Raw genomic sequence first — 27,692 nt, forward strand, 5'->3', positions numbered from 1 at the left:
CATGGCTTCAGACTCTCATAGGCAGTCTCTGAGTCAGGGCCTGTCCCTCAGTGCCAGCATTCTTGTAGAAATGAAGAGCAGGTGCTTCTTCTCAAAGGGTCAGAATCAGGCTCGAGTGGCTTCTGCTGCTGGCACATGGTGACGAAGTGTGACTAAGCCGGGGTTACAGTGAGTCACACACAGCTGGGAAGGTGTCCCCTCCCCATGCTACCCAGAGTGGGCCCAGGGGTGTGTGACGTGGACCTGGAAGAGCTGTGTTATTCACATGAGCCATAACCCAGGGCTGACTGATTTTTTCAAAATACAGATTTGCCCCCCTCCCCAGGCCCCCACCCAGTTTCCTATCCCAGAGGTCTGAGGATATAGCAGAGTGATCAATAGCTCTGGTTGTCCTCCAATTTGAATCCCAGCTCCTCACTCAGCAGCTGTGTGACTTTGAACAAGTCACTTAACCTCTCTGAGTTTTAGTCTTCTCATCTGTAAAATGAGGCTAGTTGTACAATACCTACCTATAAAGTGGCTGCAAGTATTAAATGTCATGATCCATTTAAAGTCATTTAGTACCATGCCTGGTAGGTAGTAAGCCTTGAATAAACGTTTAGCTGTTATTAGGAAAAAGGAGCCCTGATGGCATGGTGGTTAAGTGCTCAGCTGCTAACCAAAAAAGTTCGGCGGTTTGAACCACCATCTGCCCCACAGGAGGAAGATGTAGCAGTCTGCTTCTGTAAAGATTACAGCCTTGGAAACCCTACGGGGCAGTTCTACTCTGTCCTATATGGTCACTATGAGTTGGAATCAACTCTACGGCAACAGGTTTGGATTTTGGTGGGTTATTATGAAATGTTTAGGAGTGTCTCCTAACTAGATGCTGGGCCTTTGAGAAGCTCTAGCATGGGGTACAGACAGAGCTGTAAGTGAAAAATTACAGTACGATGGTACAAAAGCTGTAAGGAGACAATATGGACACAAAGCTGTCAGGGCAGAGAGGGAGTGATGGGTTGATCAGAAAAGGGGAGACGTTTGAGTTTGAGGTTCCATAAGGGGTGAAAGGGCATTACTGGGACAGGGGGTTCACACAGGAGCAGTTAAGATGAGGCTGTGGCCCAGCTTTATGCTGTGAGTGAAGCTGGCAGTTTTAACATTTGAAGACTGTTAAAGGTTTCACGCGGAGTAGCAAGACTCAGACGGACGTTTTAGAAAGGTCACCCTTGGCAGCAGTGTGGGGGGCAATTAAGAGCACAAAGACTGAAGCCTACCAGCAAGGAGGCTCTTAACAGTAATACAGAAGCGAAGTGATCCTGACAGTGGCGGTGAGAGGGGAAGACACACACGGGCACAATTTAGGGTTAGAGGAATCTGGGCCGATAACTTGAAAGCCTCAATAGTGAGAACACCATACTTCTGCCTGGCTTGCCACACCACACTCTGTTCCCTTTGACTTCAGTGCCCTTCCCCACTTGCCATTCAACATTCTGCTCAAGCCTCCCTCCCCAAACTGAATTAGGGAGCCTGTTCTGTGTTCCTAGAGCCCCAGGCTTGTTCCCCATCCTAGCATTTGGCACTCCATTGTCATTCTTTCCTGGCTCCTCCCACTGGTCTGCGAATTCGGTGAGGGTTGGGCTCAGCCTCGGTCACCTTTGCACCCACCTGGCAAGTGTGCTGTTCGCTAAATGAATCAATGAAAACAAGAACTTAGCCAGCAGAAAAGGCCCGACGTCTCAGGGAACCTTGCTGAGAGCTCAGGTCGTGGGCTCACATCTACCTTTTTTTGTTTTTAATTTTTATTGTGCTTTAAGTGAAAGTTTACAAATCAAGTCAGTCTCTCACACAAAAGCTTATATACACCTTGCTACATACTCCTATGAGTCGGAATCGATTCGATGGCAACGTTTTTTTTTTTTTTTTTAACATACTCCCAAGTGCTCTCCCCCTAATGAGACAGCCCGCTCTCTCCCTCCACTCTCTCTTTTTCATGTCCATTTTGTCGGCTTCTACCCTCCTCTTACCCTCTCATCTCCCCTTCAGACAGGAGATGCCAACAGTCTCAAGTGTCCACCTGATCCAAGAAGCTCACTCCTCACCAGCATCCCTCTCCAACCCATTGTCCAGTCCAATCCATGTCTGAAGAATTGGCTTGGGGAATGGTTCCTGTCCTGGGGCAACAGAAGGTCCTTCTAGTCTCAGTCAGACCATTAAGTCTGGTCTTTTTATGAAAATTTGGGATCTGCATCCCACTGCTCTTCTGCTCCCTCAGGGGTTCTCTGTTGTGGTCCCTGTCAGAGTAGTCATCGGTTGTAGCCGGGCACCATCTAGCTCTTCCGGTCTCCGGCTGGTGTAGTCTCTGGTTTATCACATCCACCTTTTATAACCCCAATTCTGTTTCGGAGTCACTGCCTAGAAGTCCTGGGCCATCCAGTAACTTGAAGCCTAATGGAGCGAAGAACCGCGTAGCCAACAGCACAAAAACAAACCTCTGGGGACCGCTGGCTGGGGCCCCGCCCCTTCGGCCCTAGACTCCACCTCTCCATCTTCTGCAGTTCGGGTCCGAGCCCGGCGGCGACGCCCATGAGGCCGCATGCGCAATGCATGCGCAATGCGTGCGAGAGGTCTCTCTTGCCCTTCTCCCAATGGCGGCCGGCGGGCCCCTTCCCGGCAGCCTCTCTGAGGCTGGGAGCGCGTCATTTCCGGTGGGGAAGGCCCGCGGCCGCCGCCGCCATTTCGGGCGCTGCTGTGAGACTGAGACCGGAGCCGGTCCGCTCGGCGGCGGGCGCCGGGGCTGGAGGGGTGCGCGCGCGGCGGCCGCGGCCCAGCGTGTAGGCGCGGAGGCGGCCATGGCAGGCAACTTCGACTCGGAGGAGCGGAGTAGTTGGTACTGGGGGCGGTTGAGCCGGCAGGAGGCGGTGGCGCTGTTGCAGGGCCAGCGGCACGGGGTGTTCCTGGTGCGGGACTCGAGCACCAGCCCCGGGGACTATGTACTGAGCGTCTCCGAGAACTCGCGCGTCTCCCACTACATCATCAACAGCAGCGGCCCGCGCCCCCCGGTGCCGCCGTCGCCCGCCCAGCCTCCGCCCGGTGAGGGACACACGGGACGGGAGGCCCCGGGCGGGGGTGAGGGCCGCGGAACTCTCCAGCCTGGCCGGCTGCTTCTCGTGAGCTGGCCCCCACGAGGGTCGTGGACAGAGGGCTGAAGCGACAGGGGCAGTGGGCAGCCTACTGCTGGAGCTAGTTCTCAACGGAGAGCGGGAGTGTGTGGGGGAGGAGGAGCGGCTGACCGAGGCCTCTGGGTGTGACTTGGGAGGACGGCCCAGGGGAAGGGGAACTGCTTCGGCCCCAGGGTGGGGCTAGTGCCCGGGCCAGTGTGCAAGGGCAGGGCGGGACAACGTGGGGACAAAGAGCTGAGGGGGATGTTGGCACTGCGGGGGCATCACTTGGCAGCGGTACCCAGAATGAATTCGATAATCCTACAAGTGGCTTTTAGGCTAGAAACACTTCCTGCTGTGTTGGAGAGCCAGGTTTGGCCATACTCCCCTGGTGGCCTTTGGTAGGAAGTCACCCCATACCGGTCAAGAGGGATGGAGACACCCTCAGGAAACCGGTCAGCTTTTTCCTTTCTTGGGCATTTTTCCAAAAGTCTTTTACCGTCCTCTTCTCCTGTGGAGGACGAAGGTGATTAGCTAAGTGCCTTGGTGATTGAAGAAAGCCCTCTGAGACCAGCCCAGAACAAGTTAATGCTTGGCTGACTGTATCCAAGAAATCTTAGTGGCCAAAAGACTGTCCTTCTCTGCAAGCAATGCATAGGGGAGAAAGAGTTTTTCAGAAAATAAACCAGAAATAAGCCAATGGAAACAACCTCTTCCCTAAAAGTGAATGGATTTCATTTTTCCTTGAGCTTAAACATTGTTAGTCTTGTACTTCAGGGCCCCTTCTTGCTCAGTAAGTTGGGGCTGTAGCCTGAGTCTTCATGGAAATTGGGAACAAACCTGGCTGGATCAGATTTTCTGAGTGTTTAACTACACTGGTCTTCCTTACCAATGATCACTGAGATTTAGTCATGTCATTGAAGTTGTTTGAGGAGTGTTAATGGAATTTATGCATTTAGTATTTGAGAGTTGTGAGGTACAGAGTAATTCTGCGGTTAGCATTATCTGTGTAAGAGGACCAAGAGTCCTGATGCCTTCTCACTGTTCCCAAGTTGAAGTAGTTATCCTCCTGACCAACTGAGATTAGATCCAGGCCAGTCTTATATGAATTAGGAGGTTCCAGAGCCAGCCTTTGCAGGCCGGCTCTTTTACAATAGGCCTAATTTAGACTGACAGTCTGGCCAGAAAGGGGGAGACAGGATAGGCAATCTCTTTGTTATTAACACATAGCAAGTTAGAAAATGAGTATGAGGTCTTTAAGTCCATAAATTTTCCTAGATCTTTCTCAGTCTAATTGATTTAATATAATTAAGCATGAGATGCGAGTATTGATGTACCATCATTTGCCCTAAACTAGATTGGAAGCCCTAGGGGCAGCATTACTGCCTTACAGGGTCGCTATGAGTCAGAATCCACCTGATGGCAACGGTTTTGGTTTTGCTTTTAGGTGTATTCTGCTTTGATGCTGCCTGCATGGTATCTAAGGTTTGGTATCACATACAGTAACGTGGAGGCAAACTCATTGAAGTTCAGTTCTTAACATTTTGTTTGTGTGTACGTTTTGTTGGTTACAAAATTTGGAAATGGCAGCAGGTTGCTTTTTTAGTTTGAAATTTCTCCATACCTTGGCATTATGGTTTTATTTCCCAATGCTTACCTTGGTATGGAGCTCCACCTTTTCAAAACAGATAAGAGTTTAGATCCTTGGCCCAGGAGAGAAGGTGAAGATTGCCAGAGTTTGTGGATGGGGTGTGGAAAGTTCATGGGCATTGTGGTAATGCCTGTTTCTGCAATGCACTCCATATTCTATGCAGGGTAATTGATTCAGTTGCTGTCTTTATAAAGATTACTTCATCTCTGTTGTCCTCCTCTCCATTGAGCTGTATTTCTTTTGAAACCATACAGAAGAATTTCTTGAGTTTTAGAGAGGCATATACAAAATTAATGTTGTTGTTAGGTGCTTTTGAGCCGATTCTGACTCATAGTGAACCTATGTACGACAGAATGAAACACTGCCTGGTCTTGTACCATCCTTATACTCATTGCTGTTTGAGCCCATTATTGCAGCCACTGTGTCAATCCATCTCGTTGAGGGGCTTTCTCTTTTTCATTGACTCTCTTCTGTACCAAGCATGATGTCCTTCTCTAGGGACTAGTCCCTCCCGATAACATGTCCACAGTACGTGAGACAAAGTCTTTGCATCCTCCCTTCTAAGGAGCATTCTGGCTGTACTTCTTCCAAGACAGATTGTTCTTCTGGCAGTCCATGGTATATTCAGGGTTCTTTGCCAACACCACTGTTCAAAGGCATCAGTTCTTCAGTCTTCCATATTCAGAGGTTTTGCATGCATATGCCCCAAAAACCCTGTGAGGCAATTGAAAATACCATGGCTTGGATCAGGCACACCTTAGTCCTCAAAGTGAGATCTTTTCCTTTTAACACTTGAAGGAGGTTTTTTGCAACAGATTTGCCCAATGCAATAATAGGTTATTGGATTTTTTGACTGCTGCTTCCATGGGCTTTGATTGTGGATTCAAGTAAAATGAAATTAATAGCTAACATTTATTGACTGCTTATTCTATGCTAGGTGTTTTGCTGAGTCATTATGTGAATTATGTCATTTCTATAACAGTCCAGTGAGGTAAGTACTATTATCTCCATTTATTAAAATATTTCCATTTTATAGATGAGGAAACTGAAAATCAGAGATTTAGTAACTTGCCCAAGGTCACACAGCTGTAAGTTACTGAGCCAGAGTTTGAACTTAGGCATTCTTACCTGATAGCTGACACTGTTACACTGTGCTTCTTTCTGTCAAAGCCAGCTTCCTTTTGGGTTCCCAGGAGTGTCTATCCTCAACATTTTTGTCTTTGCTCTAGAGTTCCTGGTTCTGTTTAAAAACCAAAAGAAAGAGATGGCAAGGTGAAAATTGGCTTTAACCAGTACTCATCTGCTATCTAAAGTCAAGGATGAAGAGGTTTTTTAAAAACCTTATTTGGTGAATTGAATATGGGATTTGAGCTTTTGGTTTAGAATTACATAGTGTATTTTGTGCACATAATACATAGAATTTACATGGAGTGACTTAGCTGTAATTTTTAGAGACATAGGGATAGAGTAGGCTAGGGATTCTCAATCTTTCCTAGTGGACCTATTTTTAACTCATCTTAGGTCTTCAGTTCTCATAGCCTACATACATGCTGTTACTGCCAGAGAGTGCCTTGGGGCCACAGGAAATGGTTTGGTCAAGCCTCCTGGTCATATTGGGTCAGGTTGGGCTTCAGAATGGCTCTCTTGGAAAGGCCTTCAGTAGTTAATGCACTGGCTTCTCCGTCTTGGAACAGTGAGAGAGAGCTGAGTTAGTGTGAGTTAGAGAGTAGTCGTGAGCTTGTGCTCTGAGGCCTGCGTTTGAATCTTAACTTCCCTGCCATTTACTAAATACATCATTTTGACTGAGTTATTTAACTTCTCTATCTCAGTTTCCTCTTCTGTGAAAGAGGAAAAATAATAATACTGACCTTCTAGTGTTATTGTGCAGATTAAGATAGTTTAACTATATCAAATGCCTAGAAATGTGGATGGTATATAGTAAGTAGCTCACCGTAGCTGTTAACCACTGCACTACCAAGGGTCCCAATAAATATTAGATACATTAATCTCATGATCCAGATGTATGAGGTGGGGGAGAGTTGAAACTAAATGGAAAACTGCTCTCAGCTTTGAGGAGCTCACAAAGGCAGGCATGGTATGGGTTGGTGAGCGCTGGTGAAACAGTGTGTCTTAAGGGGTAAGTGCTAGGGTGGAGGGGGTTGGGTACATCAAGAAGTGTAAAAGGACCTTGACGGGTCCAGTATGGGAAAATAGGATGGTGCTTGCTGTTACTGCTCAACCCAGAGCCTTCCGTGCATTGCCCTAGTGGGTGAGGACAGCATAAGCTTGCCTCATTTTGGGGGTAGAGGGCAGAAGCTAGGTTGGTAACTGTTTGTAGTGCTTCTTCAAGGTTGTACTGGACCAAGCCACTTCTTTGGAGATAGTGTGGGACCCTGATTATCTACTGCCACCTTTTTGCACTTTCTGTTTCTGTGTTCCATTTGTTTACCTCATCTTTACAGTGCACAAACCTGGTCCTCCTGTCTTACTTGTCGTCTTTGCGTACTTTCTCTTCAGTGTCAAGGTGTCCCTCCGTCCAGTGATTCTGGCAAAGTTGTCTGAGTTACTCATAGATTTTACGTCAAAAAGAATTCCATGGTAAAAGGAATAGGTTTATTTATTGCAGGGCTTCTCCAAGACTTTACTGTGCTCAGCTGAATTGTGACTGTCTAAGAGAGGCAGGTATTGAATGATGGTTTTTCAAACCTATTTGGCCACAGAACTTTTGAGAAGCATCTTGAGGTTCTGTAGAATCTTCTCTGGGAAAGTGTGGCAGATTCTGGATTCTGGGATAAAAATTTCTAAAGGAATTCAGAGCTTTGAGGGAGCTAATAAGCTGAACTTGCTTTTTTTTTTTTTTTATTGATCTTCAAGTGAGCGTTTACAAATCAAGTCAGTCTGTCACATATAAGTTTATATACACTTTACTCCATACTCCCACTTTTTCTTCCCCTAATGAGTCAGCCCTGAACTTGCTTTTTATTGAGCGCCAGTAATGTGCCAGTCACATTTAGGGAATTTTATTAGATAGGTATTTGACGTGGTTTTACAGAATGAGGGGCTGAGGCACAAAGAGGTTAAATAACAGCTCATACAGTTGTTTAACAGGTCATACAGCTAGTAAATGGCAGAGCCAAAATTGAACAGACTGAGTCAGTCTGAATCTGCAGAGTACCATGCTGATACTCATTTTTAGAAAGTTTTATTTGGTTAGGAGAGCATACATCATGATACCACTTTAGCACACTTTCTCAGATGGAAACCGGCAGCCATTTTTAGCCTTTAGTATTGGACAGGTGGTGAGGGGTGTGTATCTAGGCAACTTCTATAAATGCCATAGGCAGGGTAGAAGGAAGAGAAGGAGTGGGGATTAAGGAAAGAAGGGGAAATACTGTGAGATCTAGGAGAAGCTGACGATGGAGCCGCTGTGGTTGTACCTGTACAGAAATGATCTATCCTGTTCTAGCCCTCGGAACTCTCAGGTATTCTTAAAGCCTTCAGGGAGCAGGGTTGTGAAAACTGAGGCCTGAAATGCTTAGAAGTAATGACTTGAGCAGGTACAGAGAAACCAGAATACCCAACTACTTGTATTGATTTTGATTTCTGAATGTGCTGATTCAGAGCCGCACAGTCAGAGTCCAGCACAGGTTTGATGTAGAACAAGTCAGTGAGGTTTTCCAAGTCCCAGACAGCTGTGAGAACCCTGTTGTTGGTTCTGTTCTCTAGCCTGACTGTGTCTCCTTCCTTTCCTGCCCTTCTATTTCCTGCCTTTGGCTGTTTGTGGTTGGAAGGAGATGAACAAGGAAAAAGGAGCAGGAGCACGTAGCGGTGGTGAGGTTTCAACTTATCTGGGACTTATGTATGTTCTGCCCCTCCCCCCTGCCCCCCCTTCTGGAGTTTGGGTCAATGATGGTTGATTGCCCCATGTATCTAACAGCCCCAGCAGTACACAAAAAGCAGGCATTTCTCTGTGGAATTATTAGAGTGTCATTAGAATAGAAAAATAATGTATACGTAAAGTGTGCCAAAAGTTTCCTTTGGTGTTTTGCTTATATTTCTCTTTTGGGATTGCTGAGCAAAAAAAAAAAAAAAAATTGGGCTCGATTCATACTATCTGACATTTGAACCAGAAATGACTTGAACCAGCTTCCTAACTTTGTACCAGATGAGCTGCCAGTTTTTCTGTTCAGAATTGTTCTACTGATCTTTCTAAGGGACTTAGCGTAGTAGTCTTATTTGTTCTTTGAAACTACCTCTCTGTCTCTGCCCCCCAAAAAACACATTTTACTTAACCTAGTAATGGAAGAACCATAGCAGTGGGTGACAAGGAATGGTTGCCTTCCTTCGTAGAGTGAAAAGAGTACCTTGGAAATGTTCAGGGATGGTCAGAGCTGCTCTCTCGTTGTGACGTTGTATCTCAGTACACTGTTGTTGCTGCTGTTTTTTGTAGGAACACATCTCTAGTTGAAAGTGAAAGCCGGGGGGGGGGAGAAAAGTCTTCCTGAGACATATTGCTTTGCTTCTTGCTCAGCAGCCATGCTGTGCATGCCTTTGTATCCTCAGCTGTGATGTGAGCTTCCCAAAGCTGAGGACAGATTTTCATTTTGCTTTTTCCTCACTTCAGAGTTCTGTTTATTAATATCTAACACCTAACTGAGCACTTAGCATCTGCCAGCCATTGTCCCAGAAGGAGCACCAGTAAAAACTATTTTGGCTAAACATTGGCAAGAGATCTACCCCCCCCCCCCAGGTGTGATTGGGACCTTGCCTGAGTCATGAGTGCTCTGCTTGTATGAGGCAGGTCTCTCTACCACTTGGTCCTCAAGGCTTACTTGACTGGACGGTGCTAAGTACGTCTTCATGGAGTTCACATTGACCCTGTCCTTAACATAGTTGGGCCTTAAGGCTCGTCTTGAATTAACCTAGTGGTGATAGGCAAGGTGGCCATGTATCTCGCCAGTGCCTATCAGATTTGTATAGGAATAACACCCCATCAGTGATCCACCTTAGTGAAGAGAGAAATTCCAGAATATAGCACTGCCGTGCTCTGGTTTGGTCATAACCAGAATCATCTCTCCAGTCCTACACTTGGAACAACTGGAGTCACTTTCTGCTGCTACCTGATGAGTGTTTACCATAGATGGACAATCCTGGGTCTAGGCATTTATTGCAGTGTCTCGGATTGAGGGACAGCCAGCATTCCTGAGTTTAGGCTGTTAACTTATTTTAGCTTACAGCCATGAATACCACAGATGGACTTTTTTGCAGTATAAGAAAAAGTGTATTTACTAATATCAAGTGCAACTGCCCCTTAAATTGCATCTTTGTCTCTCATCATTCACTTAAGTGAAAAGAAGGCACTCATTAGTACTCATTCTGCTTAAGGACTTCTGAAGTTAACCTATTTCACCTTTCTCCAGTAGTGGTAAGAATTTTAAATGTATTTTTTCTGGTCTTCCTGGAAGAAGTTTTTTTTTTATTGTGCTTTAAGTGAAAGTTTACACATCCTCAGTCTCTCATACAAAAAATTGTATACATCTTGCTATATACTCCTAGTTGCTCTCCCCTTGATGAGACAGCACACTCCTTCCCTCCACTTTCTATTTTCGTGTCCATTCAGCCAACTTCTGACCCCCTCTGCCCTCTCATCTCCCCTCCAGACAGGAGCTGCCCACATAGTCTCGTGTGTCTACTTGATCCAAGAAGCTCACTCCTCACCAGGATCATTTTCTGTCCCGTAGTCCAGTCCAATCCCTGTCTGAAGAGTTGGCTTTGGGAATGTTTCCTGTCTTGGGCTAATAGAAGGTCTGGGGACCGTGACCTCTGGGATCCTTGGAAGAATTATTTTTTAATATTGTAAAAAAGTAGTTACATCCTTTTTTGAGAGTGGCACATTATTTTAGACATCTAGGCTACCATGGTCCTATTTCATAGCATTAATCACTTGAGCATTTAGATAGGCAGGGGAGTGCCATCTCATTAACAGGACTGGAGAGGGTAGATTGGCGATTTTCCCTTAACAAAGGACTGGAACAAGTTCACATAAGAAGTACAAATAGTCAATAAACATGAAAAACATTAAACAATCAAAAAAGTGCTATTTAAGAAGAGGCAATATTTTCTCCTTATTAAATTGGTGGTGGTTTTAAAACTACCGTTTTGGCAAGGTAATAGGGGAAATGGGAAGTCATAAACCACTGTTGGGAGTGTAAAGTTGTACAAATTTTTTGGAGGGCAGTTTGGCTATGTAAGCCTTAATATTCATACCTTTCGATCTAGCAGTCGCTTTTCAGGGAGTTTCTCCTAAGGAAGTAACCAAATGTGTTTCACTAATAGGGGAGAACAAGAATGTTATAGTAGCATTATTTGCAATAGTGAGAAATGGAGACTACAGCCACTAAAAGGCATGTTTTTGGACAAAATTTAAAGATAAGGGTGAATAAAAAAAAAAACACAGACTTGTGTTTGTATTTCCCGAATTTTCAGTAGAGCTGTTCATTATTAGGAAAGCAAAAAGGTTAAATTAAAAAAAAAGTCTAGTGAAGACGGTTTCATATTTTGGGTGCTTAGCAGAGTGCACGTTAAAGGTTCGTATTCCTCATTAGAACCTTTTTCCTTATTTGAATGGGTGCATGTTCATTTATTATCCCTGAATTCTAGAATCTCAGGATAGATTTTGAAGTATGTGCCTGTGTCTGAGGCCATACACATCTTTTTGTCATATTTAAGCATTCCTAATATGTCCTTGTCTTGAGCTCTCAGATTCAGTATTTTAGCGTTTCTTTACTTTCCCAAGCATACATGTTTACCCCTTTTCCTAACCTGTTCTTAAAGAACAACCTGATTTCCATGTTTTATTTAAGTGAAGGCTTTAGCAATTGGTATTTAAGCGGTTAGCTTCTTCGTTTGTCTTTTTAAGGTGCTTGGTTCTTTTGCCTCATTGAGCTTTTTTAGCTGTCAGAGATGAAATTGAGATCAACAGTCTTAGGTAAAAAAGAGAGAGAGCCTTAAAATATTTTTCTTGTTGCTTTGTAACTGTTCATTTTAAACATGATCCAAATGAATGTAGGTACCTGGTGTAGACACCAGGCTCTCTATGCCTCTTCCTGAACAGCTCCTGGGACCTTTGTAAAAGGAGAACTTGCTACATTTCATGAGGTTGGAAAGAAGATTGCAACAAAACCTTGGGCCTTGTGCTACTCTGTAAATGAGATAGCAACAGAACATACTGGAGAATGGACAAAAAGTCCCCATGCTGTACTGACTGATCCAGTAGGAGGGCATGTCCTTATTGGCCTGGCTAATAAGCTTTCTGTTCCTTCTCTGGGATGGTGGCGATGGGCATCTTTCTTCCCATGGATTGTTAGAAAGTATGGTGTTTCAGTTTGATAGGAGGAGGGATTATTTTTTCCTGGACTTTTTTTTTAAGCTGATTAAATATTGACTAAAATGTGTGTGGGAAATGTTTAAAATCTGTATTTCATCTCCAGTGTACACCTTTAAATAATACCCTGCTCTGTTTTTTCCAGGGGTGAGCCCCTCCAGACTCCGAATAGGAGATCAAGAGTTTGATTCATTGCCTGCTTTACTGGAATTCTACAAAATACACTATTTGGACACTACAACGTTGATAGAACCAGTTTCCAGATCCAGGCAGGGTAGTGGCGTGATTCTCAGGCAGGAGGAGGCAGAGTATGTGCGAGCCCTCTTTGACTTTAATGGGAACGATGAAGAAGATCTTCCCTTTAAGAAAGGAGACATCCTGAGAATCCGGGATAAGCCTGAAGAGCAGTGGTGGAATGCGGAGGACAGCGAAGGCAAGAGGGGGATGATTCCAGTCCCTTACGTCGAGAAGTATAGACCTGCCTCCGCCTCAGTATCGGCTCTGATTGGAGGTAACCAGGAGGGTTCCCACCCACAGCCACTGGGTGGGCCGGAGCCCGGGCCCTATGCCCAACCCAGCGTCAACACTCCGCTCCCTAACCTCCAGAATGGGCCCATTTATGCCAGGGTTATCCAGAAGCGAGTCCCTAATGCCTACGACAAGACAGCCTTGGCTTTGGAGGTACATAATGTGCAAAATGTAGAAAGAGGAGATCTGCTGCAGGGTCTCCCTTTCAGACCTCTTAGAGCTTTGTAGGAATGCTGATCACAAGCAACAGCATTGTGATGTTGTAGATGTTGAACTGATTTTGCCTTTAAATGTTGGGTTTTCTCTTTTTATAAGAAAGCCTATTTTAGAATAAGCTTAAAACTGTGTAACTGAATGTTCTGATTGATCTCCTACTAAACATTCTTTGACTAATAACACTACCTGAATTTATAGGCGTTAACCTAAAATCTTTTTCCTCATCTGCATCCTAATCTGTTTGTATTTGTCTTTGTCTAAGAGAGGATGGGTTCGCACAAATTTGAGTGTAATAAGTGATTTCTATCAAAGCATTTAAATGAAATTTTGTAACAAAAACATAAGTGTTTTTACTTTAGCGGGCATGAGGTTCCTTACCATTAATTGCATTAGGTAAGAATTCAGAAGGAAACAGTCAGGTGTGAGGAGATCCATATCCAAAAGTATTAATCTTAAGGAGCAACAGGTTTACTTGGTCTTTGTTATTTAATTCATCTGATAGGCAAGAAGCCAGTTCCTCCCCAGGAATTCATTTTTGCCTTTTACTGGTTAGTAGCACATCTTCTGTCTAACTGTTAGGTTGTGTTCATTCCCCTCTTTAGCACTCACTCCTTCCTTTTTTCCTTCTCTTCTTCCTTCTTTCCTATTTTCTCGGATTATTTAAAGCTGGTGGTTAAGCACAAAAGCTAGAAGTGGCATGTTATCCCATTTTTCAGAGCCTACTGATATGGTGACTTGAATGTAAGCAAGTAGCTAACTTTCTTGAGTATAGGCTGTTATGAAGTTTTGTGAGCACAGATGATCAGAGAAGGAACAAAAAAGTATTCTCGTAAGCTAAAATTCTCTGAACTTTGTTTTCAGCGGGTCATGTTCATACACTGAGGAGTAGGAGCTACCCTCTGTCTAAGTGGGGCTGTTAGCCCACAGAATGAACTAGAATTTATTCAAACCAATCTCTACTATTACTGGGTTTGAAATTTTTCTTTTAGGTTCTGATTTAGTGGATGTAAAGGAGGGTTAGTTGAGCCTTACAGGTTTGGCGGAAGAATGTGTGTTTTTAACGTTTGTATTTTTTTAGATAATTTTGTGGCTTAAAAGTATCACATCCTTGCTTTGATAAATAAATCAACTATTTGTTGTTTAGGTCATACCACTTATTTTTCCCACTTAGAGTTGGGAGGATAAAAACAACAGAAGTTTTTAACCTCGTTTAAGTTGAGATGATTTTAATACCAGACCCGGTGCTGTGCACATGATGGGTGTGACTCTGGACTTTTATTGCAGGCCTTGTTAGTACTAGGCTGGGATGTGAAAGTGGCATTCATGGAACAAGCCAGTTAACACCAGGAGATAATAGTTGTCACATTAATTTTGCTTCCATTTGCATTTCCTTTCTCAGAGAGAATTGTTTTTCATGATGACTGTCTTGGTTAGAGGCTTCACTGCTCAAAAATGGTTGAGCTTTTCTCCCTGCTGTGAAATAAAAGTCTTGTGAAATAAAGATTTAAGTAGAAAACTAGTTTTACGATTTCAGTAAGTTTTCTTTTTTGCTTTGGATATTGGTTTTAAGCCACCTATGTTTATTGCTGAAGAGGGCCCCTTTCAATTTACAGCAGATGGCCCAAGTGATAGCTTTAAAAATTAACTTTTTCTTATGTACTTAAAAAAAAAAAAAAAAAGATGTTAACTTAGCGTCTTAGAATTCAAGAGCTGGAAAAGACCTTAAACCAAAAACCAAACCCATTGCTGTCAAGTCAGTTCTGACTCATAGTGATCCTGTAGGACAGAGTAGAACTGCCCCATAGGGTTTCCAAGGAGCAGCTGATGGATTTGAACTGCTGACCTTTTGGTTAGCAGCCGAGCTCTTAACCACTAGGCTACCAGGGCTCCAGAAAGGACCTTAGATATCCTTATTTGTCGTATGGGGGGAAGAAAAAATGATGTTTATAGAGGTCGAAGGGGTTGTCCAGACTAGTTGGAAATGGAGAGGTGACAAACCAGATCTAGCTTGGCACGCTTTCTACCGTATCAAAATCCAGTCTATGTTTCCTTTTGTTTTACAAGTGCTGCTGCTCTCTTCAATGCAGGTTTTATGTGGTTTCATTGATAGCATATCCTTACTTGTACTGGCTGTGCAGGCAGACACAGTTCTCCTACCTCCGGTTTTTCACAGGAGCTGATGCCTGCTCCCTATGATGATGAGGCCGGGAGATAAGATTAGGAGACACTTTCTGACCTTAGCATTCTGGTAGAAAGAGATTTGTTGCCATTTAAATGAGAAGCATAATTTGACTGGCTATATATATCCAAGTTTGTGGACCAGCTAGATGCTATTTTAACGGAGTATTGATGGGTTAGCATCAGTGAATTTTAGAATTGTACAGGACCCTGAGTATATTCAACAAGCAGTTTTCATGTGCTCCTCAGTGTCCTAAGACTTCCAGGAGGTGCCTAGAGAGAAGGAGAAGCTGAGGATAGAAGGCTCTGGTTTCTGTATCTTGCTTCAACTAAAGCAGCTCTGCTTTTAGCTGTGTTATATATTGGGGTCTCTGTAAGATTTTCTTTGAAGGAAAGGTTTCCATGCTTTTAAAAAACAAACTTTAAAAAAAAAAAAAGTGTTCAGGAACCACCTCTCCTCATCTTGCACATAGATGTTTTCTGAGTCATATATTTACTGTGATCAGAGTCCCTCACTAGAATATGTTACTGGATATTTCCTCTCTTTTCCCACCCATCAGATTTCTCTAGTAAGGATGAAGGCTGTGGGAAGAAGGAATTAATTCTAGCTAATAGCCAAACTAAAGGTATTCCTCAACCCACTATAGTTCTGTGGGTCAACTAGCCACTATTTTGGGGAATGTGACACTGAACAAAACAGACACCATCTGTTGGGTCTTAGAGCTGCTGATGAAGACAGGCATTAAATGCAGATATGCTGAATGTTTTGAAGTGGAAATACATTAGAACCAGTGCGGAGGCACATTTTATTTTTTGATCTTAGAGTCCAACTTTTTGTTTCATGGCCCCTTGGTAGTTGGTGTAGTGATAAGCCTTGTAAAATGTCAGATTGTCAAAGTTTATCTTACACCTCTGTGGACGGTCCATAACAGTCACATTATCTTTAAATGTACTAAGGACGTAACCCCCATCTCCGATTCAACCTGGTCTTTTTGCCTTTGTTAGAGGATAACACTTGAGAGTAACCAAGGAACATCTTGAGTGTTCTCAGGCTCGGGCCATGGATAGAGAAAGTGTAAAGTGCTTTGGATCTTGGATTGCGCACGGCAGTACCTACATCAAATCCACATCTTCTGTTTGGAGTTCTATGAAACCATGGTTGTTCAGGCCTTTTGACCTGTGTATGGAAAATTGGAGTAAAGGTCTCTCTGATGTATCTCTTTGTTACAGAGAAGAAAGTAAGATTGGAAGATACAAGAACATGAACAGCAAGTCCCTGATTTGTCCAGTTTGTCTTCTTTCTGGAATTTTTGTAGCTGAGTTTTCCGTACTGTTCATTGAGACAGTTGTCTGCTTTCCCACTCCCTTCTGTCCTTGTTGGTCATCTTCATTTTCAAATCATAGAATCTCAGTGGGAAGGGACTTTGAAAGTAACTGATCCAACTACTCATGCATTGAAGGCAGGCCCTCTGGTGTCTTTACAGATATCTTTTAACATGGGTTTGCATATCTCTGCTTTCAGGGAACTCACTGTCATCCATAGTTGTGCAGTCCAGAGGTTCTAAACTTTGTTGCTTTACAGCATCCTAGTGTCTTAGTTAATTTTTCACAGTGCTTCTGGACTAAAAGAATTACCTAACAGTTCCATGTATTAGATAGGTAGGTCCAAACAATTTAAATTTAAGTACAGTAAAGCCTGTGGAAGCTGGAACCTGTGTAAGGCGGAAACCTGTCAGAGAAGGAAAATGCAAATATTTTCCACTGAAACGAGCATTAGAAAAGTGGTAAGACCACATCCTGTCAAAGGCGGAAAACTTGAGAACCGGAAAAGCAAGGCAGTCCCATCAAGTTCTGGCTCCTACAGGTTTCACTATACTTATATCCTAATAACTTAGTAGCCATTTGAAAAAAATAAGCATAACTGAAAGAAAAATATTTTTAGTCTTAAATAACCACAATTACGTAACTAGTTACGTAACTAGGGAGATGCGTACACCTGTTAGACACAGCACAGTTTCCCAAAGCTTGGAATCCTGGTGAACACCGACACCCTCATTTCTTGTTCCACATTTATTTGTGAGGTACTTTTATCATAGCATTGCCAAAACCCAGCTTCACAAAGATATGACATGTTTAAAGGAATGTAGTATGATCTAATGCTGAAATTGTGAAATACCTTGAGCTAGTAGTCCACGTGGCATCACAAATGTCAAGTAATGTTATGTTCTCCCCCCCCCCCCCCCAAATTTAGAATACTTTGTGATGCCCCTGGGAGTTCACTGTATTGCCCTGGTACGGTTTGGGAACCTCAGGCCTGGTCCATTATCTTCATTTTTAGAAAAAAAAATTTTTTTTTGTGCCTTAGGTGCAAGTTTACAGAACTGGTTAGTTTTTCATTAAACAATTAATACACAAATTGTTTTGTGACATTGGTTGCCAACTCTGGAGTGGGTCAACACTCTCCCCTTCTCCATCCCACGTTCCCTGTTTCCATTCATCCAATTTTCCTGTCCCTTCCTGCCTTCTCATCTTTTCTTTTGGGCTAATGTCCCCATTTAGTCTGTATACATGATTAAACTATGAAGCACGTTCCTCACGTGTATTATTGTTTGCCCTGTAGACCTGTCTAATTTTTGGCTGAAGGGTGAACCTCAGGAGTGACTTTAGTACTGAGTTAAAAGGGTGTCTGGGAGCCATATTCTTTGGGTTTCTCTAGTCCCTGTCAGGTCAGCAAGCCTGGTCTTTTTTCTGTGTGAGTGAATTTTAATTTTTGTTCTACATTTTTCTCTCACTGTGTCCAGGATCTTCTGTTGTGATCCCTGTGAGAACAAACGGTGGTGGTAGCCGGGCACCATCTAGTTGTTCTGGGCTCAGGTGGAGGTTGTGGTAGTTGTGGTCTGTTAGAAAATTCTTTATGTTGGGCTAAAATGTGGTCACCTCCCCACCTCTTACCAGGGATGTGGGGAGCTCAGTTTCAGAAATTATCAGTTGTTGAGCTAGAGAAAATCTTTTCTGACTTGGGCTAGAACCAGAGTAAGGCCTGTTCTCCAGAATTTTGTGAGATGTTTTTTCTCTTCACCTGGAAGCCTACCAGTTAAATCTCAAAGACCACCAGCTTTCCACCGATACGTTCCAGTGCCCACTTCAGTCCATGCCTGAGGCAAGTCAATCATTAAGGCTAAATTGTCCTCACTTGTCTCCACTGACGCGCTTGACTGTTGATGGGCTGTAAATACTGCTTACTCCTTAGATCAAGGGTCTGCACACTTTTTCTGTAAAAGGCCAGGTAAGAAATATTTCTCGTTTGTGGGCCATACAGTCTCTGTCACAACCAGTCAACTCTTCTGTTATAGTGAGAAAGCAGCCATAGGCAAGATGTAAACAAGTGAACGTGTTATGTTCCAATAAAACCAGTTATAAAAACAGGCAACAGGCCTGATTGACTCGAGGGCCATAGTTTGCTGACCTCTGCCTTAGATTGCTTTAGTTTATTGTTATTGAGAATATACACAGCAGAACATTAACCAATTCAATTTCTTTGTGTACAGTTCAGTGACATTGATTACATTCTTCAAGTTGCGCAGCCATCCTCACCCTCCTTTTCTGAGTTGTTTCTCCTCCGTTAGCATAAACTCACCCAAAACCAACCAAACCCTTTGCTGTTGAGTCAATTCTGATTCATAGTGACCGTATAGGACAGAGTAGAACTGCCCTATAGAATTTCCAAAGTGTGGTTCGTGGATTTGAACTGCTCACCTTTTGGTTAGCTGCTGAGCTCTTAACCACTGGCCCCACCAGGGTTCCAACATAAACTCACTGCCCCCCAAATTACCTGTCTCATCTTTGGAGTTGCTATTGTCAGTTTGATCCCCTATAGATAGTTCTTAAAAGAGCACAGTTCTCAAGGCAGACATTCCTTACTAATTAAGCTAATCTATTGTTTGGTTTAAAGAAGACTTCAGGGAATATTTTTGGTTTAAGGTTTAAAGATTATCTCACAGCAAGGATTACTGTAGTGTTTTTTTTTAACATTTTTCCCTCCAGCTCAGTCTTGAAATATTTACCAATGTGCATTTGAAAATACTTGAAGCCAAGGCACTTGTAATGCTTGTATATATTTGCTTTTCCCTGGTTTTATTTTTGTGATTTTGTGTTTCCTGCCTTGTGCTCACTGGAACCCTGCAGCACATCCGGATCAAAGAAATGCTGGATGTGGCAGTTTTTGATATCTTTCGTGTTAGACGGTAGAGTCAGAAACTAGAAAGCAGCTACCTGAGGTTAAACCAGCAAAGGAGATCACACAGCTCCCTGGTATCACCTACAGAGTGAACACCAAGAAGTCTTGTTATTTGGTTTCCAATTTCTTTCTCATTATCACTGGAAATCATTGGTGAATATCAGCTGGGTAATCTTGCTCCTGAAACCAATTCTAGATTTGACTATCTGCAGCAGGCTCATGATTGGCTTTGGGAGCTACAGAGAGCTATGGAAGGACCCAGTGTTCATCAAGTTACCTGGGATCAAAGAAACTGAAGTAACCACATTCGACCCCCTTTGCAAATAGTTCCTTGCTTTACATTCAGATTTGTTCTTAAGGATGTGGTATGGGATCAGGAGGCTGAGGAGCAGGCTGGACACAGAAGCAGTTCCTCAGTGGGTTAAGAATCATCACTGTCTCTCTATAAAGTGTTTGTGAGATCTGTCTCAGAAAGAGAAAGGTTAATTACCTTGTAGTATTTCAGGTCCTTCATAAAGTCTTTCTTGCTCATTGGCATGCATATTAGGGTTTTTTTTTGTTTTTGTTTTTTTCATTTATAACTTGAATTTTGAAATCAATAACAATAGAACTGCTTTTATAACTGTATTCACTGATTAGTCCATTCCTTTGCATCTTAAAATTGTAACCTTTCTGGGTTACGTACTCAGTTTTACTTTGTCTTTGAAGTAGTATACCAAACTTCAGACCTGTAGGCTTCCCCTTCACCTCCCTAATCTCGCCCTCAGGAGTTGTGCTTTAGTGACTTGTTGCCTGCTAGGAGGAGGAACATTAATGCTGGCTTTGTTTCTAAATCAGAAAAAGAATGACACTTACGAGAAGCACCATGTTCTTATACTGCCCCTTCCCCTCCAGCCTCTCCCTCCATCTCCAGGATTCTGGTTGACAGCCTCCCTTCCTTCTAAACTGTTGGAGAACTAGGGCTTCCTGTAGTATCGAAGGTGGCCTTGGTTTCTTAAGTTCAATCATGTTGCTTTTGGAACTTATCTGTTCTTGGTCCCTGGAGTCCTCGTGTGCAGGACTCCATAGGGTACAGACCCAAAAACTCGCTGCCATCAAGTCCATTCCAACTCACAGTGACCCTGTAGGACAGAGCAGGATTGCCCCATAGGGTTTCCAAGGCTGTAAATCTTTATGGAAGCAGACTGCCACGTCTTTCTCTCATGGAGCGGACTGGTGGGTCCTAACCACTGACCTTTCAATTTGCAGCTGAGTGCTTAAACCACCACGAGGGCTCCTCATAGGGTACAAAGGGTTATTTCATTATGATAAGGCTTTCCTTGGGGTGTTTGTATGTCAAGGCCACTTTGGATGGATTTATTATCTCAGTTGACTGCTTACAACTTTTCCCTTTTATCCATTTAAAAATCAAAATTGTTTCAGAGACATGGCATAGTCTTTTACCCCCTGAGGTTTTGACCTCTCTGCCAAGAACCTAGTAAACTGTGAAAAAAAAAAAAAAAGTTTTTGTATTTCAGAATATCGTGTGGTTTTCCTGAGCCTTCCTCTGTAGGGTAACACCAAAGAAGTCTGTGTATTAGAGATGGCTCTGACATCCAAAGGTCTAATTTGTACATAATCCCTCCCGCTTAGTAAAATCTTGCCTTATAAGAAATCCTACCCATTTCTTCCTTAGGAACTTCAGAGGAAGATGGTCCAGGCAGGTGGGTAGATGTCATCGTGCTTATGGAGAAGCTGGTTGGCTCTGTGGTACTGGTAACAGCAAGGAGCTGGGCTAGTCCACATTTCAACCTACCTCTTACTTTTTAGAGCTCTGTGGGGTGTGATCTGAGACTATACGTTGAACACTTAAGAATAAATACAATGTAAACTGGAAAGAAAAGAGATGTGTTTAAAGTAAACCTAGATTTGGGTATCAGCAAAATGGTGGACTAGATATCCTGAAGAATGGTCTTCTGCAGAACACCTAGAAAACTATACAAAATGTTAACACATCCATCTTGTCACTTCTTTACTTGAGCTATAAAAGCATATGGTGAAGTACACTAATCTTAAGTATACATCTTGATGAGTTTTTACATGTGTACACACCTGTGAGTAACCACCTAAATGAAAGTATAGAATATCTCCAGCATTCCAGAAGGATGCCTCATGTCCCTTCTGTGTTTTCAATATCAGTAAAATAATGGATCTATTTATGGCAGATACTAGAGATGTTAGCAGAAGACAGACCTGAAGTGATCAGACCAATTTCTTGAAAGAAACTGACCCTTTGGTGCGCATCTGAAGGGGAACCTAGCATGAGTGGCAATCTAGATTTTTGACATGAGCGTACACATCCTGTCTTTCTTAAGGTCAAGAACTTATTCTTGGTCCAGCTCTCAGAATAGCACTTTGTATGACATGAGTGGACTCTCTGGGTAGTGCAGATGGTTAACATGCTTGACTGCTAACTGAAAGGTTAGAGGTTCAAGTCCACCCAGGGGCACCTTGAAAGAAAGGCCTCGTGAGCTACTTTTGAAAAAGCATCTGTTGAAAACCCTATGGGGCATGGTTTTACTCTGACACACATGGGGTCACCATGAGTCAGAATTGCCTTGGCAACTTTTTTTTTTATGACATGCATGTTTAACAGGTAATACAAAGAAACACTAAAAATGGGGGAAAGAAGTACATGTGGTATAATTGGCCTTAACATAGGAAGTGACTAGCAGCACAAAGGCATTGATTCCAGGGACATGTACATAAGTGTGTGTGTGTGTGTGTGTGTGTGTGAAGGATGGGGAAGTTAAGGGTAGCTGACAGGTCATTAAGGGACGTTCACTAAGGAGTAGTCAGATGTTACAGGGTTAGTGTTGAGTCTCAAAATACTGTAAGGTTTTTATTAAGAAGGGAGCAAGTGAGATAAAGTCTGAGAACTTACTGGGGATAAAGGAATAAATCCTGTAGACTATTTTACTAGTAAGCAAAACTTAACTTGATGTCCTGGTCTTTCTCTCCCCAAAGACTATGAAAATCTTTGCTTGTCATAGTTGGCCTATTGGATGTAAGGAACTATGAATTGGAAAATCGCTAGGAATAAACATTAGAACTCTGGCAGTAGCAGCTGGTAGGACTAGAGGCATGTGATATCCTCCTTCTCTTTCCTCCTCTTCCACTGTCAGCCTCAGTCTTCACAATACTGCATATTGAGCTACTGGTCTTTCTCACTGTCTGTATCTTACCCCTTGTCTCTGTAATATCCCCTAGTTTCTGTCCTCCTATTTTCAGCATCTTATGACCCACACCACCACTTTAGGCCTCTGGTTATCAGATAGTTCCTTAGGAAATTATAGTCAAGCCTATAAGCAAGTTTTTTGCTCTGTGAGTGAGGTCAAGCTGGTTCTGGAGGAGGTCGTGGGCCTGGTGATGAGTTGGCTTTAGCCAATAGTTGACCTACAGACATCCTCAGAACGCCTAGGCCCTGGGAGCATAATTTGGAAGTTCTTGGTGTGGTGGAAAGCATAAATGGGTTTTGGAGCCAGATAGTTCTGGGTTCATATCCCAGCCCTGCCACTGGCTGTATGACCATAGATCTATCCTGTAATCACTCTTAACCTCAATTAGAAAATAATTTATATAAAATACTCTGTCCTGTAGAATAGTATGCTAAATAGTAGTTATTAGTTTAGTAAAACAAAATAGTTATGCTTAGAAACCACTTGTTGCTCAGAACTCAAATGTTGATAATTAAAAAATGGTCATAAAGCTCTTCAGTCCAGTCACCAGTCACATCTGGGGGCTTATCTCACCATCATTCAGTATTTTGCCACAGGGATGAATCCATTCATCAGACCAACTTTGTCTTAAGTCTCATGGCAGGATAGAGTTATGTCATATATTGTCAAAACTTTTTATTTGAGGTCCCAGTAGGAGGCTTTTTAGAAACAGAAGTAAAAACATAGGAGTTTAGTTTTTGTCACCTCACTGGGTAATAAACAAGTACCAGGTGGCATTGAGGGAGCAAGGAGGTCTGTCAGTGTGTGGTAGGGAGTGGTGCTGGGAGGGAGCTGAGAGAATTTTGGGCTCTTCCTGCCCAGGTGGGAAAAAGCTTGCTTTGATAGGAAGGTGATGGAACACTTCATTTTCGGGGATCAAATGGAGCATGTTTCCCATGATTGCCTTCTGCTGCATGTCCCCCAGGCTGGCTGGGGAATTGTGCCGCTGCTGTATGCCAGTGAGGGGGGGGGCCTTCCCTTAAGCTAGGACCTGTGGTGCAGGTGAAGTTGAGGGTTGTGGGTACAAAGAAAAAGAATACTAGCGTGTTATAGTTGGGGTTGCTCATCCAAAGACACTTGAGGTTTCCAAAAAGATATCATTTTCTAGGATCCTTTCTACTGTCTCTCCTCTGTGTTTTTCTGCACTGCTAAAAACACTTCTGCCTGCATTAACCACAAGTAACCAGTCTGGTGGCTGGGGCTGGGGAGGCAGTGAATAGCCATTTCTGTAATGTCAGCCCTAGAGCAATCACATGGGCAGGGTATGCCTAACCAGAGAATGGAGTTTTTCAGTTTGCATTCTGAACTGGAAATAAAGTGCTGTCCTTATTCTCCTCCTGCAGGTCGGTGAGCTGGTAAAGGTTACGAAGATTAATGTGAGTGGTCAGTGGGAAGGGGAGTGTAATGGCAAACGAGGTCACTTCCCATTCACACATGTCCGTCTGCTGGATCAACAGAATCCCGATGAGGACTTCAGCTGAGTATAGCTCAACAAACAGCTTTGCTGACACATGGGAACAATCTTCCCCCCCCCCCCCCCCAACTGCCATCTATACAGTTTTCTTACAGATGTCAAGAGCAGTCTAGTTTATATAAGCGTTCTGTTACCTGGAATCTTTTTTAGACTGACCTACTCCATTCCTAATCTTATTCACCATTTTCAGAGTACGAAACTGGAGGGCTGTGTGTCCACTTCTGAATTGGCAATTGTAGGTGGTGGTGGCTATGCCTGTATCAGAAGGGAACGGTGTCTTGCCTCCCTTCTCTGAGGCATGCAAATGAACCTGTGGAAAACCCATAGACAGGAAAGGAGTGTTGCACACTGCTTACCCTGATTTACAATGTTTTTTTCTTTTTTCTTTTTCAATTCTGAAGCCATACTGTCAAATGGCAGTAGACTGTTCCCTTCTACCCCTGATGAAGTAGCCATGCACCGTGTGAATAGTACCCGATGGGATTGCTTTTTCATTTATAGAACATGACTGTTGTATGACTCATTCTGACATTTCAAATCCCGAGAATTCTAGGACACTACTAGAGGCATTTGTCTTCCTTCCTAGTCAATGCTTCATACTTTTCCTTGGGATTCTTTCAACCCTTGACGTTCTTTTTCCCCCAAACCTACCAGTAGGTTAACTCTTAAGATAAGTGTATATTTTTATTCCAGATGAGAAAGAAGCAGGATACACAGAGCACTTTACTCAGTGCATAGCTTTAAGCCAGTGTTGGATTCACTAAGTGGACAGCCAAACACCCAGCTTTCTGCCTTCCCCGAAGGGGTCATAGTAGGTTCACACTGCTACAGACGATAAACAGACTCCTGGCTGACAGGATCCAGCAGGGCCATTTTTCCTGAGTGCCAGTATCCTAAGAGGGGACTCTTGGAATTCTTAGATTCCAGTTAGAGTGGAAGGACCAATCAGAATATTTCACAGAAGGTTTTGGGGCCAAATTCTGCCCTCTGCTTTGTGTGCAGCTTGTATAAAAGTCAAGTTAGAATTACATGAGTATGGGGGTAGGGTTAGTGCTTTGAAAAAATGTCTGAATCAATCATGAATTACTGATGTATTATTCATTTCACATGGCCAGAATAGTGTTTGAAGTACATTACATTATAAACTGCCTTCATTTTTGCCTTTTTTTCTTTATGTTCTAGTTTACAAACCCATTAAGCATGGAATGGTTCATATGGGGTCAGGTGCTCCAAAGAATAGACTTCTGAGACCAAAAATTATCTAGGCTGTTAAAGACTATGATGTAAAACTTTCAAAGTTAGTTCCCAGTCTAGAAAGGCACTTATTGGTCTGTGGTGTGGTATGACCAATAGAAACACCTTGTATTTTGCTGTGGACCTCATTTTAGGAAAATAATGTACCTTTCTAATTGTTCTGCATAGGTTAATACAATTTTGCATTCTTTGAACATGTACCAAATCATGGTATCCCAGTGACTAGCTCAGTGCCTGGCACCCAGTTGGCATGCACATGTTTATATGAGTGAATGAGGGGAGCGCAGAAACGCATCATATGGCACAAGGAAGCCAGCTGGCACAGGATTACATAAATTGCCACAAGCAAACTAATGAGTTGACGCTAATTTAATATATTTTACCTCACACTAAGGTAATGCTTGATAGAGACATTAATACTCAACTTGTAAAATGTTAGCACAGGGCTATGCACACAGTGGATGTCCAATAATGGTGAATTAACAGATTTGCAATACTAAATTCCATCTGACTTGCTCTGTTAAAATTTCAGTTAGAGCATAGTTACTGTAAAATCCAAATACACATTAAATCTTATTTTCCTGGAAGTATGGCATCGAAAATATTTGTAGGGAAACATTGTCACAACTGATCTGAATGTTTGTATTTTCTTTCGCCTTTGACTTTACTGGCTTGTAATGTCTGTTTTCATCATATTAGTGGAACATACAACTCTACCCAAATCTTCAGAATTTCTTAATGATGAGTTGTCCAGAGCCATTACGTGAACTGTTGGGTTGGATTCAGCTGTGTGTGGCAGTTGTTGGACCTCAAGAAATCCAAGGACTTAGAAGTATCTTCCAAAAGCAAATACTAGAATCCTATTCCAGCCCGTATGTACATTGTCACAGAGCAAAGTAAACCGAAATTGGCTGCTATATTTTATATAATCATTTCTGCAAAAGTCTGTTTTTTGGATACTAATATTTGACATGGTTAATTCTTATTAATTTGTTGGGATTGTTTATTGTTAATAATGCAAATAGATAATTTTTAATTATCCTCAAGTAACATTTCCCTGTTAATGGTTTGAAATGGGTGATAAGCAAACCAATTTGAAATAAAGTATGAACATGTGCCATTGTATGATAACACTATACACTTTCTTGACAGTTAAATTTAAAAAAAAAATGTTTTTTTTTTTGGTAGCATGTATTGTAATATGTTTATAGTATAGTAAATAAAAACATGGCCAAATGTTTGGCTTGGTGATCTTTTGGAGAAAAAAAATCTTTTAATATTTTTCACAAATGAGCAAAATCCTTCTGCTTACGGAATAGGAGGCTTGTGCCCTCAGCAGCCAAAGAACAGTCACATAATCAGACACAGACACGACTATACATACACTGTGGGTACTTGTCTAAGACGGGATTAATCATTGGTGGTATTTGGAAGGGTTCCCAGAAGTCATGAAATGTTGGTTTGAGGGGTGCATAAGAAGAACCCTCATATAAAGATCTGGAAGCTAAAGTAGACAAAAAACATCATACTTGTCCCGAAATGGATATATGCCACCAGGGCTCAGGGTATATGTGGGTGTAATGAAAATGAAGGTGTGGTAGAGGGCTTTGTAAAACAAAAAGTTTGTATGTTATGCAGTAGCTTTTTAGAATGTTAGTGTTGATATCCAGTGGAATTTCTGTTGATGTAAGTAGCACATGTTCAGGGTTGATAATTTAGGAAACACACAAAAGATAAAACCCCACTGTATTCCCTCACTTTCTCAAAGGATATATATATAGAGAGAGAGAGACACACCCCGTGTGTGACTGTATATACTTAAAAAGTTGATGTTGTATACTACATAGTTTTGTGACCTGTGGGTGGTGAAGTTTTCCAATGAAAAAAGGATAAGCTTTGCCAGTTCTTAAGCAGTATCCTGCCTTGGATCCAAAACAATATCTAGTTACTGATGCAGACATTGCAGTATGCCAAAGACATGATTAAATGCTCAGCTGCTGACTGAAAGGTTGATGGTTCAAACCCACCCAACGGCTGTTCAGGAGAAAGACCTGGCAATCTGTTTCGTAAAGATTACCCTTTGGGGCAGTTCCACTCTGTCATGAGGTTGATAAGAGTCGGAATCAACTCTGTGCGTGCCCAAGAACAAGAGCTTCTAAGACAGCCAACTCTGGCATGCACAAACTTAGAACAGCAAGGTGATCAAAGTATGTTTCAACTTTTTCACAATGAAAAATAAACTGCCAAAATCTTGTTTTAATATGTTGAGTGTTGGGTTCCTTTACATAGCCTGGAGTGCTCGAACTGGCTTTCAATTTTTGTGACCCTGACCTTCAGGTTAAATTCTATCCTCTTAGAGGTGTGAAGAGAGGA

The 27,692-nt window shown here is 42.7% G+C and overlaps 1 protein-coding gene across 2 annotated transcripts; it reads left to right on the plus strand.

Annotated features, from left to right (window-relative positions):
• The first annotated feature begins 2,695 nt into the window (after window positions 1-2,695).
• Window positions 2,696-27,637, plus strand: CRK (CRK proto-oncogene, adaptor protein). Of its 2 annotated transcripts, none has more exons than XM_049860066.1 (3): window positions 2,696-3,072; window positions 12,321-12,856; window positions 23,935-27,637. In XM_049860066.1, the coding sequence occupies exons 1-3, from the start codon at window positions 2,832-2,834 to the stop codon at window positions 24,070-24,072; spliced, it is 915 nt and encodes a 304-aa protein (XP_049716023.1). In that variant the 5' UTR covers window positions 2,696-2,831; the 3' UTR covers window positions 24,073-27,637. The 2 variants fall into 2 exon arrangements, with proteins under 2 accessions (XP_049716023.1, XP_049716024.1); XM_049860067.1 differs by having other exon boundaries at window positions 12,321-12,686; window positions 23,935-24,028.
• Window positions 27,638-27,692: the final 55 nt, after the last annotated feature.

Source organism: Elephas maximus, chromosome 19 (genome assembly GCF_024166365.1).
Source record: "Elephas maximus indicus isolate mEleMax1 chromosome 19, mEleMax1 primary haplotype, whole genome shotgun sequence".
NCBI classification, from domain to species: Eukaryota; Metazoa; Chordata; class Mammalia; order Proboscidea; family Elephantidae; genus Elephas; species Elephas maximus.